At 40.3% G+C, this 11,657-nt stretch overlaps 1 protein-coding gene across 1 annotated transcript in view; it reads left to right on the forward strand.

The window, feature by feature from the left end:
- The window catches only part of LOC100932290 (keratin, type II cuticular Hb5), a 28,680-nt gene extending 19,166 nt beyond the window's left edge, over nucleotides 1-9,514 (forward strand). The window contains exons 3-10 of the mRNA XM_003772203.2: nucleotides 1,172-1,380; nucleotides 2,260-2,320; nucleotides 2,465-2,560; nucleotides 3,274-3,438; nucleotides 5,666-5,791; nucleotides 7,063-7,283; nucleotides 7,746-7,777; nucleotides 8,418-9,514. Of these exons, the coding sequence (XP_003772251.1) occupies nucleotides 1,172-1,380; nucleotides 2,260-2,320; nucleotides 2,465-2,560; nucleotides 3,274-3,438; nucleotides 5,666-5,791; nucleotides 7,063-7,283; nucleotides 7,746-7,777; nucleotides 8,418-8,611 (1,104 nt within the window). The 3' untranslated portion in view covers nucleotides 8,612-9,514. The remainder of the gene's footprint in view (nucleotides 1-1,171; nucleotides 1,381-2,259; nucleotides 2,321-2,464; nucleotides 2,561-3,273; nucleotides 3,439-5,665; nucleotides 5,792-7,062; nucleotides 7,284-7,745; nucleotides 7,778-8,417) is intronic.
- The last annotated feature ends 2,143 nt before the right edge of the window (nucleotides 9,515-11,657 follow it).

The following is an 11,657-nucleotide window of genomic DNA, read 5'->3' on the forward strand; positions in this document are numbered from 1 at the left end:
TCACTGTCCCATTCTGTTATGGGGGCATCCATCTGCTGCACCATGCTATCTCCCATCTTTCATGCCTTGCTGAGCATTAAGTAATAATACAGGGGGAGAGAAGGTCTCTGGGAACTTCCAGTCTGATAAGGAGAATGGGACACACTCAGAAAGTAGAAAAATTACAATAATACCACAAACGGCCATAACATTTATACTTTTCAAAAATATAATCTTGTGTTTTATCTCATTCAATCCTCACAATAGTTCAATAAGAGAAGAATAGATCTGACTGTTTCTGTTCTAAAGATGAGAGTCTGGGTGGGTGGTATAGGAAATGGCTTAACAGCTTTTCATATATTTAGAACTAGAAGGTATAGTAGAAATCAGCCAGTGCAACCCCATCGTTCTATTTAAAAAATTAATTTAAAAAGGAAACAATTACCTGGAGCAAATAGTCCAAAGTCAGAGATAGTAAGCTGAAAGAGCAAAGATCTAGGGTTAGACTTTTTGATTCCAAATGTAATGTCAAAGATGGAAATGCTCTTTTCAATAAAGGTCAGATAGGTGAGCTTACTTTTCCACAGTCCTCCAACTTGCCAGTGATAGATCCAGATTGTTTCTCTAGTCAAATTTCTTCTTGCTTTTCTTGGGGATGCATTTCCATATTTGATTAGAGGACAGGAAATCATGGAAAGAGATGTATTTTGTTAATTGTTCAATAGCCAGTGGAAGAAAGGAGACTAGGGAGAACCAAATGATAAGCTTCTGTCCTTCTTCCTGGTGGCTATCTGGGTGCCCCTTCTGCAGTATTGACCCTAACAGCCTCACTAATACTAAGGTATCCAATGATATATTCAGCAGACAGACATTTCTTAAGTATCTACTTTGTGCAATGATGCTCTCTAAGGATACATAAAGGCAATAATGGTTTCTTCCCATACATGTATCTTCAGTTGGCTTCAATGTTTCAGGCAACCATGTGGAGTCTTCCCTAAGAAGGGCAAAACTCACCCAAGATGTAGAATGGAGCCTGCTCTTTTGTGTTTTCCTTCACAAGAAAACAGAGAACAGTTAAGAAATAACTTCTCTCTGGCAAGGATGGCCTCCTAGAGATGAGGATGGCTTGCTGTCTTGTGGGCAGTGGCTGGCTACAGGCTCTCCCATTATATCTCTTTCTCTGATACTGCAGGTCCGATTCCTAGAGCAGCAGAACAAGCTTCTAGAAACCAAATGGAACTTCTACCAGAATCAGAGATGCTGCCAAAGCAACATGGAACCTCTGTTCAATGGCTACATTGAGACCCTGAAGCGGGAGCTGGAGTGTGTGGAGGCTGACAGTGGACGTCTGTCCTCTGAGCTCAATCACATGCAGGAGGTGTTGGAGGGCTACAAGAAGAAGTGAGTGTTGGAGGGAAGGGAGCCAAGAGATTTTCATGGGAGGTGACTGAAGCATTTCTAACAACTTAGAGAAATTGGCAAGGGATATTAGTGAGGGCAGAGAGGTTCATTATGAGAGTGATCTGAGACCAACAATTTTATCTCAATTATGAGAAAACACATGGTTTGAGTTAACAAAATAGTAATATAGTATATGGAATAATTTTAACAGTTAATTTCCTAACAATTCCCAAGTCAATTTTATGAAAACAATCTCCTGGTCCTTCTATATTCCCTAAGGAATGGTTTGTCCCAAGCACTGGATAATATAAAACCTATTTCTATATAGTTCTGAAGTGCTACAGCTGATACAATAGAATTGTGATACTTTGATAGAATTGTGAACTTTCCACTGCAATGAGACTCCCATAACTGAGTTTATATTTCCCAAGCCAAGCTGGCTTGGCCAAGAAAAATGGGAACATTGGGGTTGACAGAGGCTCCAACCTGAAGTGGATCGCAGAAATATAGATTCAAAATTGAAAGGGACCTTAGAAAATATGGAATTCAATCCCCTCATTTTATAGAAGAAGAAACCTTAAGAGATTAAGTGACTCATCCAGCTATCTACTTAACCTCTTACTTACAGCTATTAAGTGACTAATACTGACTGTTTAAGTGACTTATACAGCTCAGAACTCAGGTCTCAGTCAGGAAGCATAATCTATTTCCAAGCTACTTCTTTTGATTGGCCTGTAAATAATACACAGAACAGATATGGGACAGAACAGTAAGATTATAGAGGAACCTTTGTTTTGATTGTTGGACCTGGGCTTTGAGGTTCAGCTTACAACATGGTCCCCACTACTCAGCTTCTGATCTTCTCCTCCCTATACCCAGGTATGAAGAAGAGGTGGCCCTTAGGGCCACAGCTGAGAATGAATTTGTGGTGCTAAAGAAGGTGAGTAGGTCAAGAGAAATGGCAAATCCATCTGTCCTTCCAGCAGTCTCTTTGGGGTGGGTTCCCCCAGCCATTAGCCGGAAGGGACTTCCATGGAGGTCCACCATCACACACTTCCATTCTTCCTTTTTTCTTCACTTTCAGGATGTAGATTGTGCCTACCTGAGGAAATCTGACCTAGAGGCCAATGCTGAGGCTCTGACAGAGGAGATCAACTTCTTGAAAGCCCTGTATGAGGAGGTGAGAGGAATGAGGAAGGAATGGGCAGCCAGCCCTGGGGCAGAGTCAGAGTAGATGGGCATGTGTGTATGTACCTGTGAAGATGCTTGCACATGGATGTGTGAATGTAAGCCTTAATAGATATGTGCCATTTCCATGTTTGTCTGTGCTATGAATGTTAGTCTAGTGGACCAGTGATTTCATTTGGTGTCAGGGGACCACTACAGGGTCTTATGGTCTGTATGTGTCAGTCTGAACATGAATTCAGGTCTTCCTGACTTTAAGAATAGCTCTCTATTATTAATATATATTATTATATTATATATTATGTGTGTAATATGATATAATAAAGCAATCTAATTATATATAACAAGTAATATAATAAAATAATATAATTATTAATATAAATACAGAATTTCAAGCTAGAAAAGAATTTACATGTAATGTCCATGAGTAACAGTGTTTGTGTGCATATGTAAGCTTGTGCCTTTATTATTCTTTATACTAGCATGTGGATCTCTTGTGGTATAACTGTGTGTGTATATATATATGTGGGGGGGGGTACATGTGCTTGACTATATGTGAAGTAAACATCTGTACACGTTTTCTTATTGGGTATACATGTATATGTAAATGCACGTGCAGAACATCTGTGGCTTGAGTCCCTGTCTGCCCCATGGTCCTCTAGAGGAGGAAGGTTCTGGCCTGAATATGTTGCATGTTGGCCCCCACAGGAGATCCGTGTCCTCCAATCACAAATCTCAGACACTTCAGTCATTGTCAAGATGGATAATAGCCGTGATCTGAACATGGACTGCATCGTGGCTGAGATCAAGGCTCAATATGATGACATTGCTAGCCGCAGCCGGGCTGAGGCTGAATCCTGGTACCGTACCAAGGTATTACAGTAGCTTCAGATGCTTTGGCACTTGGGTCAGATATGGTATACTACTCACTTTTCTACTTTGAGAGTGAAAGAATTCTTTTATCCCAACAACTTTGTGAGGTAGACATTATATATACTGTTATATCCATTTCACAGCTCCAAAAAATAAGAATCCCCAAGAATGTATATTTCTTGTTCATTGTCACATGGCTGATAAGTGTTGGAGCTAGGACTTGGACACACAGTTCAATCTTTTCACCATACCATGCTGAGCTTGTTTGTAAAGGGGATTTCTGTCTTTCAGCCATGTTTCAAAGGGAGAACAGTCCCCTGCTTCTCCCACAGCCTTCAAGCCTGCACTCTCAAGGAAGAAGTTATACCTATGTCTGTTTTCTTGTTCCACTCCACTTCTGTCCTTCTCATGCCAATATCACATGGTAAACACACACACACACACACACACACACACACACACACTACAGGTTCTATCACGTGTGGGCAATATGTCCACAATCAGACAGCCACTCTCTAGGGCCCAGGAAGAGCTCTTCAAAATGGATAGATTCTCACAGCTATGTGAGAAACATTTCCAAATGGAATTTCCAATCCACCCACAGGGGTGAAGTCAGAAATGAAAGAACAAAGGGGCAGACTGCATGTTAGAGACATCAATCTATGAGCCTCACCATAAAGTGTTGTGTTCCCAGCTTTATGCCAGATCTTATTCTTTAACTCACAAAATGGTATTCAAACGAATATGCTAAGCCAGGGAATGAATGTCAGAAAACTGCCTTTCAGTGAGCACAAAGCAAAGAAAACTCATCAGGAAAGTTATATTTAATGCATCCCAGTAAATGAAGGAGTGTTATTTTTTTCTAGTCCCAATTTCCCAGTAAATGGGTTTTTCCTAGTCTAGTTTTCTAATTATAATAGTGGTGTGACCTCTGGTAACCCATCCAACCTTTCAGAGCCTCAAACAGTCCCACTATCCTAGGTTTTTAGATGAAATAAAACCATAGATTAATCCATCATGGTGATGATTTTCTCATCTACAAAATAAGAACATTGGACTAAATCTCTAAAATGCCTTCCAGCTTTAATATTTCATAAATCTCTGATTCTAAATACTCATGGAAATCCATATATTTCCAAGTACCCATTTACCTTCTACTTACATCCCTGATTAATTCAATACCAGTTGGTCATTCTTCCTACATGCATTGGCATTCTTTGCCTCATTGGCATTCCTCTAACCCCTAAAAAATAATAAAGCTATATCCTGGGGGAAAAGCCAGAAGGAAGAGGCAAGACACTTCAAGCCAGTCCAATCCAACATGTATTTATTAAGCAACTACTATGTTCAAGGTACTAAGAATTCAAAAATAAAATTAAAAACAGTTCCTATCCTCTAGGGACTAGCTTTCTAAAAGAATGTGCCCTCTAGTGGGGGAATTCTCAGTTTATTGGAAAAGATGAGATAGCTATCTGCGATGTATGATACAGAGGGCCATGAAAGAGATTCAGCTTCAGAGAGAAAATAATAGGCAGGAGCAGATAGTCAAATGACTGCACACCTATAACCTGATGCAGAGAAAGAGAATCAAAATTGAAGTCAGCACCTGGTTTCTGAACCAAGCCCTGACATTTGCTACATTTGATTATGGTCAATCAGCAGCTAACTCCTCTTCCTTTATCTATAAAAGTAAATGGAAGATCTAGTTGATGCCAGTTTTATGTCTATTGTCCCATGATTGAGTAGAGTGTAGCTGAGAGAGTAGGAGTATGGTGAGCATACTCATTGAGGAAAATAGAGTGGAGGAGGAGAATTTGAAGGGAAGAAAATAAAATGATAAAAGGGTCTTGGGTGACCAAAGTTGGGAATACCTGCAGTGAAGGTTCAGAAGTGTGAGAAGTTAAACTGAGGTGGGGAGAGACACAGGGATGAGGAAGATAAGGATTTAGTTTGCTTGGTTGGGTGAAAGTGTAAGTGATAGAGAGGAAGAAGTAAAATGAGATGTGGCAGTGGATAGAAATATTTGAAACCCAAAATGAAGAATATGACTAAAAGTGATAATATCCATTTAGAGTTCTGCAGTGGTTAGAAATGTATTGAAACCCAATATGAAGAATATGGCTAGAAGTAATAAGATCCATTTAGACCTGCACAGAAAAGATCTGTGTCCTTGTCCCTAACAGTGGGATTGGCTTTTTAATCACTTCCATTTGTCATGCCCCTATAGTGTGAGGAGATGAAGGCCACAGTGATCCGCCATGGTGAGAGCCTTCGAAGGACTAAGGAGGAGATGAATGAGTTGAACCGCATTATTCAGAGACTGACAGCTGAGATCGAGAATGCCAAGTGTCAGGTACAAGTGATGAGGCGGGAAAATTTTTATGCAAATTCTCCTACACCCTTTTGCCTTCTTCCCCTTCCAAATCCAATGGCATACACAGAATTCTCTGACCAACTTCAGTATATCCGTGTGGGAAGACTTCAGAAATTCAAGAATTCAAGGATGAATTCCCTCCGGGGTCATCTTTCAAATGGGGAAACTCAAAGGATCCATAAGAAACTTTATAGTGTCACACATCATGGGGGGCTAGATGAAAGTAAAAGTGTTATCATTGACAACTACTGACTCTGGAGTCTGGAGAACAGACTTGGCTCTAGGGGATGTAAAAGTTGGAGACCTCATATGAAAAATTCCAGGGAACTATTTCCAATCTTCCAATGGAAGAAGAGATTAATTATTAATTATGAAGCACTTTTGGGGCAAGGCAATTGGGGTTAAGAGGCTTGCCCAGAGTCACACAGCTAGCAAATGTTAAGTGTCTGAAGCTGACTCCTGTCAGGTTCTCCTGACTTCAGAGCTGGTGCTCTATCCACTACACCATACTAGCCATCCACTATAAAGCACTTTCTAATGTGAAATTATGACACAGACTGCCAAGAGGGATTGTATAATATGACCCTATAGAGCTATAAAATGGGGAAGAATCAACTGTGTGGCCTTAGTCACTTAACTTCCCTAAGGCCTGCTTAACTCATCTTTAAGATGAAGATATTGGACTAGATGACTTTTGAAGGTCTTTTAGGGAGGATAATTGTATACAATTACTTAGTAAATGACCACTATGTACCAGGCACTGTGTAAGCACTTTGCAACTAGTATATTATTTGATCCTCACAACTACCCTGTGAGGTAGATGCTGTTGTTATCCCCATTTTATAGTTGAGGAAACTGAAGCAGACAGCTGTTAAGTGACTTGCCAAGAGTCACACAGCTAGTATCTGAGATCAGATTTAAATTCAGATCTCCTTGATTTCAGACACAACACTCTATCTATGGGGCTACCTAGAAACTTTTACCTCTAAATCCTATGATCTCTAATTGTTGTGGGGTAACTCTGACAGAGACACTAATAGGTTAAAAAATTAGATGAAGCTATTACCTGTAGGATAAAAATCAAGAAGCCAAGAACTATTTTGTTCTTACTTCTCTTCCTCATTTCTCTCAGGCTAGGGATCCCAGCCCATATCCTTCTCCCTCCAGAATCCTTCCTCCATCTTTTCTTTCCCCAAGATGTGATACAACCAAAAAGTATTTTCTCTGTACCACCCTCCCCCTCTCCATAGCGCTGTAAACTGGAGGCTGCAGTGGCAGAGGCTGAACAGCAAGGTGAGGCTGCCATCAATGACGCCAAGTGCAAGTTGGCTGAGCTGGAGGGTGCCCTGCAGAAGGCCAAACAGGACATGGCGTGTCTGCTGAAGGAATACCAGGAAGTCATGAATTCCAAATTGGGTCTGGACATTGAGATTGCCACCTACAAACGACTGTTGGAAGGCGAGGAGCACAGGTGAGACCAGCCAGAAACATGAAGGAATAAAAGGGATGATAATCCCATGCAATTATATCTCTGACCATTGCAGTGAAAGAGCTCAAAGTTAGAGATGAGGAACTTTCTAGTGTGAAATTTTGGCATGTTCTACCAAGAATGGTTGTGGAATAAGGGGCTAGATCAGATGGTCTAGTAGGAGTCATAGAGTCTACAACCAGCAGACATTTCCGCTAATTCTAAACACAATAGGTCTTACTACAAGAGAAATTTTGGTTAAATGGAAGGCAAAACTTGAGTATCCTACAGAGACCTTAGATTTGGGAAATTAAAAAAGGACAACTCTTCATCAAAGGGTTTAGGACCCAGAGACATTCTCTCCATCCCTGTGAGTGCCCTAAATTGACATCATGAGTTCTCTTATCTCAAGGAAGGTTACTTGAGTTATACAGGACTAACCTCTCTCTTCTCTTTTCTCCATAGGTTGTGTGAAGGTGTAGGCTCTGTGAATGTCTGTAAGTAACCTTCACTAAAACCCTTTGATGATGTGGCTTGTTGGGCAAAGTTAGCGATTCCATTTAAAAGTCTGCATCCACAATCTGCATAATTTAGTGGGTCTCCAACTATGTGTACAGAAGGGTTCTTGGAAAATCCCTGGGGAGAGGGCAGATTTCAGGGACTAACGCATAGCAAATAGCTTTCTGTTGGTGGCATTAATACAGACTCTGAGAACAGAGGAAGACAATCATTGTTTCTAGGCTGCCCCCTCATACTAACTGACTTCTTCCTCCCACTTCTTTTCTAAGATAACCAGTTCTGATACTGAGAATAAAAGCAATTTTAGAACACTGGATCCTTAGTTAGAAGTCCTAAATTCTAGTATAATTTTTGCAGTCAATCAGGTTTGCATTTTGGGGAAATTACTTTATTCCTGTAGATTTTGGTTTCCTCATCTACAAAATGAGGCAATTGTACAAGCTGGTCTCCAAGGTCCCATGCAGCTCTTAAATTCCATGACCTAGATACTGTTTGATATCTACTTGATCATGGCTAAGACTATGACATGCTCTGAAGCATGGAGAAGGGATGGTAACAGGGGAAATATGTGAAATCAGTCAATTAAATACTTTCATAATTCAATCTCTGACTCCACAGGTGTCAGCAGTTCCAGGGGTGGAGTGACCTGTGGAGGTCTCACCTGCAGCACCACCTCAGGACTCCAGATTTCCTCAGGTCCTTCTGCCTCTGGGGGCAGCTACACAGTGATGGCACCTGATTCCTGTGCCCCCTGCCAGCCCCGATCCTTGGGCTTTAGCTGTGGGAGCAGCCGGTCTGTCCGCTTTGCATAGAGAGCTGGGATCTCATGCAAAAAGCACACTTGCCACCCTCCCATCTTCCTGCCTCAGAACTGATGATGAATGGAACGTTTGTGTTGTTGCTTCCTTGAGACTGCATTCCTGAATACTAATCCTTCTCTTCTCTCCTCCAAATTACACTGCATGAAACCTCCCTTTCTATCCCACCTTAGGGAGCTAGGTCCTAATTTCCTAATTACCCAGGTCTCCATTTGCTTTCCATTTAAGGAGTTATTTCTAATTCCTTTAACTCCACTTAAATCCCACTTATCATAATATTGTCATCTGTGTATTACTCATCTCTCTTCTACCATTACCTTTTAGGATACCACTAATTATCCCCCAGTGGCAGTACAACCTGGGAAATTTACCCAACCCTTTGGATAGAGATTGTTTGAGGCTACAAACATGACTTCCATAGCCTGGAAATCCAATGGAAATAGAAACACAATTCCAATACTTTCTTCTTCTGGCTAGGAAACTAGAGAGTTAAATATCCAGGATTATCTCTTTCGGGAAGTAATTGACTGTTTTTGTGTGGTTTTGTCTATGATTGTCTTCCTTCTTCTGGGTTAACCTGTTCTGGCTAACCTTCTGATGTGGTTTTGCAGTTGAGAAGCTGGTTATAACAGAATTCCTTCTACCTGTAGCTCTTTGGTAAGAGGACTTCACATAAATCTTGCACCTTTATACATTTCAAAGAAAACTTGATGGAAATCCTTATTGCTTCAGATCTCCTCCCACTATGTACAAAAGGTGATTTACTAATGGAATGAAATAGGGTGGAGAATAAGGTTAGGCCACTTCTTGTATATCCCTCTTTGTTGTAAATGTCTGTGGGTGCCTTGCCTTCTGGTTGTCTCATTCTAGATTTCAATAAACTGTTGCAGCGTTTGAGAGGTGTGCATTTGAACAAACGGGGTGGGTGTTCTGGGGAACATTAACATGTTGAGACTGAGCCTGCAGTCCCTTCTGATGAGAGACAAGGGCTGGCAGATTGTTCCAGTTCAGGAGTTCTGAAATGCAGGAAGGTCAAAACTGGCTGGGTGGGCTGAGGGTCTAAACTAGCAAGAATATGATAAGTCTTACAGGAGACAGGACCATCTGGTTGCCTAGGGAAGGGAAATTAACCTAAGCGGGAAAAAGGTCAAGTTAAAGTTTCTGTGTTAATTAGTATTGGGAGCAAGGCCATGATTGGTTATTGCATTTCCAACCTGGGTAAAATAGGGAAACCCAGTCTCAAAAAAAAAAAAAAAAAAAAGGCAATACTGAGATCATGATTTTTCTCCCTCCAGAATGTTAATAACAATCCATCCTCATGCCTCCATCTTACCATTGTCCAATTGTCACCAAACTCTATGCATCCTTTTTTAAAGCACCTATTTTATTTTTTTCTCAACAATATTTTATTTTTCCAATCACATATAAAGATAGTTTTTAACATTCATTTTTGTAAGATTTCAAGTCCCAAATATTTTTCTCCTTCCTTCTCTTAACCCTCCCCTGGCAAGATAGCAAGCAATTTGATTTAGGTTATGCATGTACAATTGTTGTTATGTTTTTGTTTTTGTTTTTACAATTGTTTTTAATATATTTCCATATTAGTCATGTTATGAAAGAAATATCAGAACTAAAGGGAGAAAAACCATGAGAAAGAAAAAGCAAACACTAACAAAAAAGGTGAAAATATCATGCTTCAATCTTTATTCAGTCTTCATAGTTTTCCCTCTGAATGAAGATGGCATTTTCTATACTAAGTGTATTGGAATTGTCATGGGTCACCTCATTAATGAGAAGAGCTAAGTCTATCATAATTGATCAACTTCATTTAGTATTAGTTCATGTAAGTCTTTTTAGTATTTTCTGAAATCAGCCTATTCACCATTTCTTATAGAACAATGATATTCCATTTCATTCATATAATCACAACTTATTCAGCCATTCCCCAACTGATGGGCATCCATTCAATTTCCAATTTCTTGCCACCAACAAAAGAGATGTTACAAACATTTTTGCACATATGGATCCTTTTCCCTTCTTTATGATCTCATTAGGATACAGACCCAATAAAAATACTGCTGGGCCAAAGGGCATGCACAGTTTATAGCCCTTTGGGCATAGATCCAAATTATTCTCTAGAATGGCCAAATCAGTTCACAACTCCACCAATAATGCATTATCTACTCATCCTTTCTCTGCAATGTTTGTCTTTCCCCTTTCCTATTAATTTCTATAATCCTTACCCTAACCTAGGTCTTTATCAATTTACTGCTGGAAGAGAACAAGAGCCTCACCACCATCTTCTCTATTCGTAGTCTCTTTCCCCTGTCATCCACCCACTATAGAGCAGTAGGCATTAAATGCCATGATGATTGCCTGGGCAAACTATCTCTCAAGTCAAATTTCCCTGCTGAATCTTCAAGGGTTTTCTCTCTCCAAATATGGTTCTCCCCCTCCCCTGACCATTTAAACCTTATAAATACAGATTCCCTAATCCTAGAAAGTACTCCATCCAAGCAAAACTAGCTATCATGTCTTGAGACTCTTTGTTGGCCATTCTTCCTGCTAAAATCCCTTTCCTTTTCTTCTGCTGAGATTTATTCCATGTGCCTGCTTTTCAAGCCAACTTCACATCCCTGTTTCCTTGATAAGAGTATTTCAGTTCTGCTCCCTCACCTTCTTTAACACTGATATCTATCCAGATGCCTTGAGTCCTATTCTTATCTTTCCATCTCCCTCTTGGTCTAGATTTGGTGTCAATCTTTTCCATTCAAATGGGAGGTCCCTCAAAGGGAATCTGCATCTCTCCACAGTACCCAGAACATGGGTGTAGGTGGTTCAGCCAGATGTCACAGTGGATAGAGCATCAGATTAGAGTCAAGACAACCAGAATTCAAATCCAGCCTTAGATATCCCAGGAAAGTCAATTCCTCTGCCTCAGTTTCCTCACCTAAACATTGAGGATAATAATAGTCCCTACCTCTAGGATTGTTGTGAGGATTAAATGAGATATTTGTAAAATACTTCACATAGTGTCTGA

The sequence above is a fragment of the Sarcophilus harrisii genome, chromosome 5, assembly GCF_902635505.1.
Source record: "Sarcophilus harrisii chromosome 5, mSarHar1.11, whole genome shotgun sequence".
Lineage (NCBI taxonomy): Eukaryota > Metazoa > Chordata > Mammalia > Dasyuromorphia > Dasyuridae > Sarcophilus > Sarcophilus harrisii.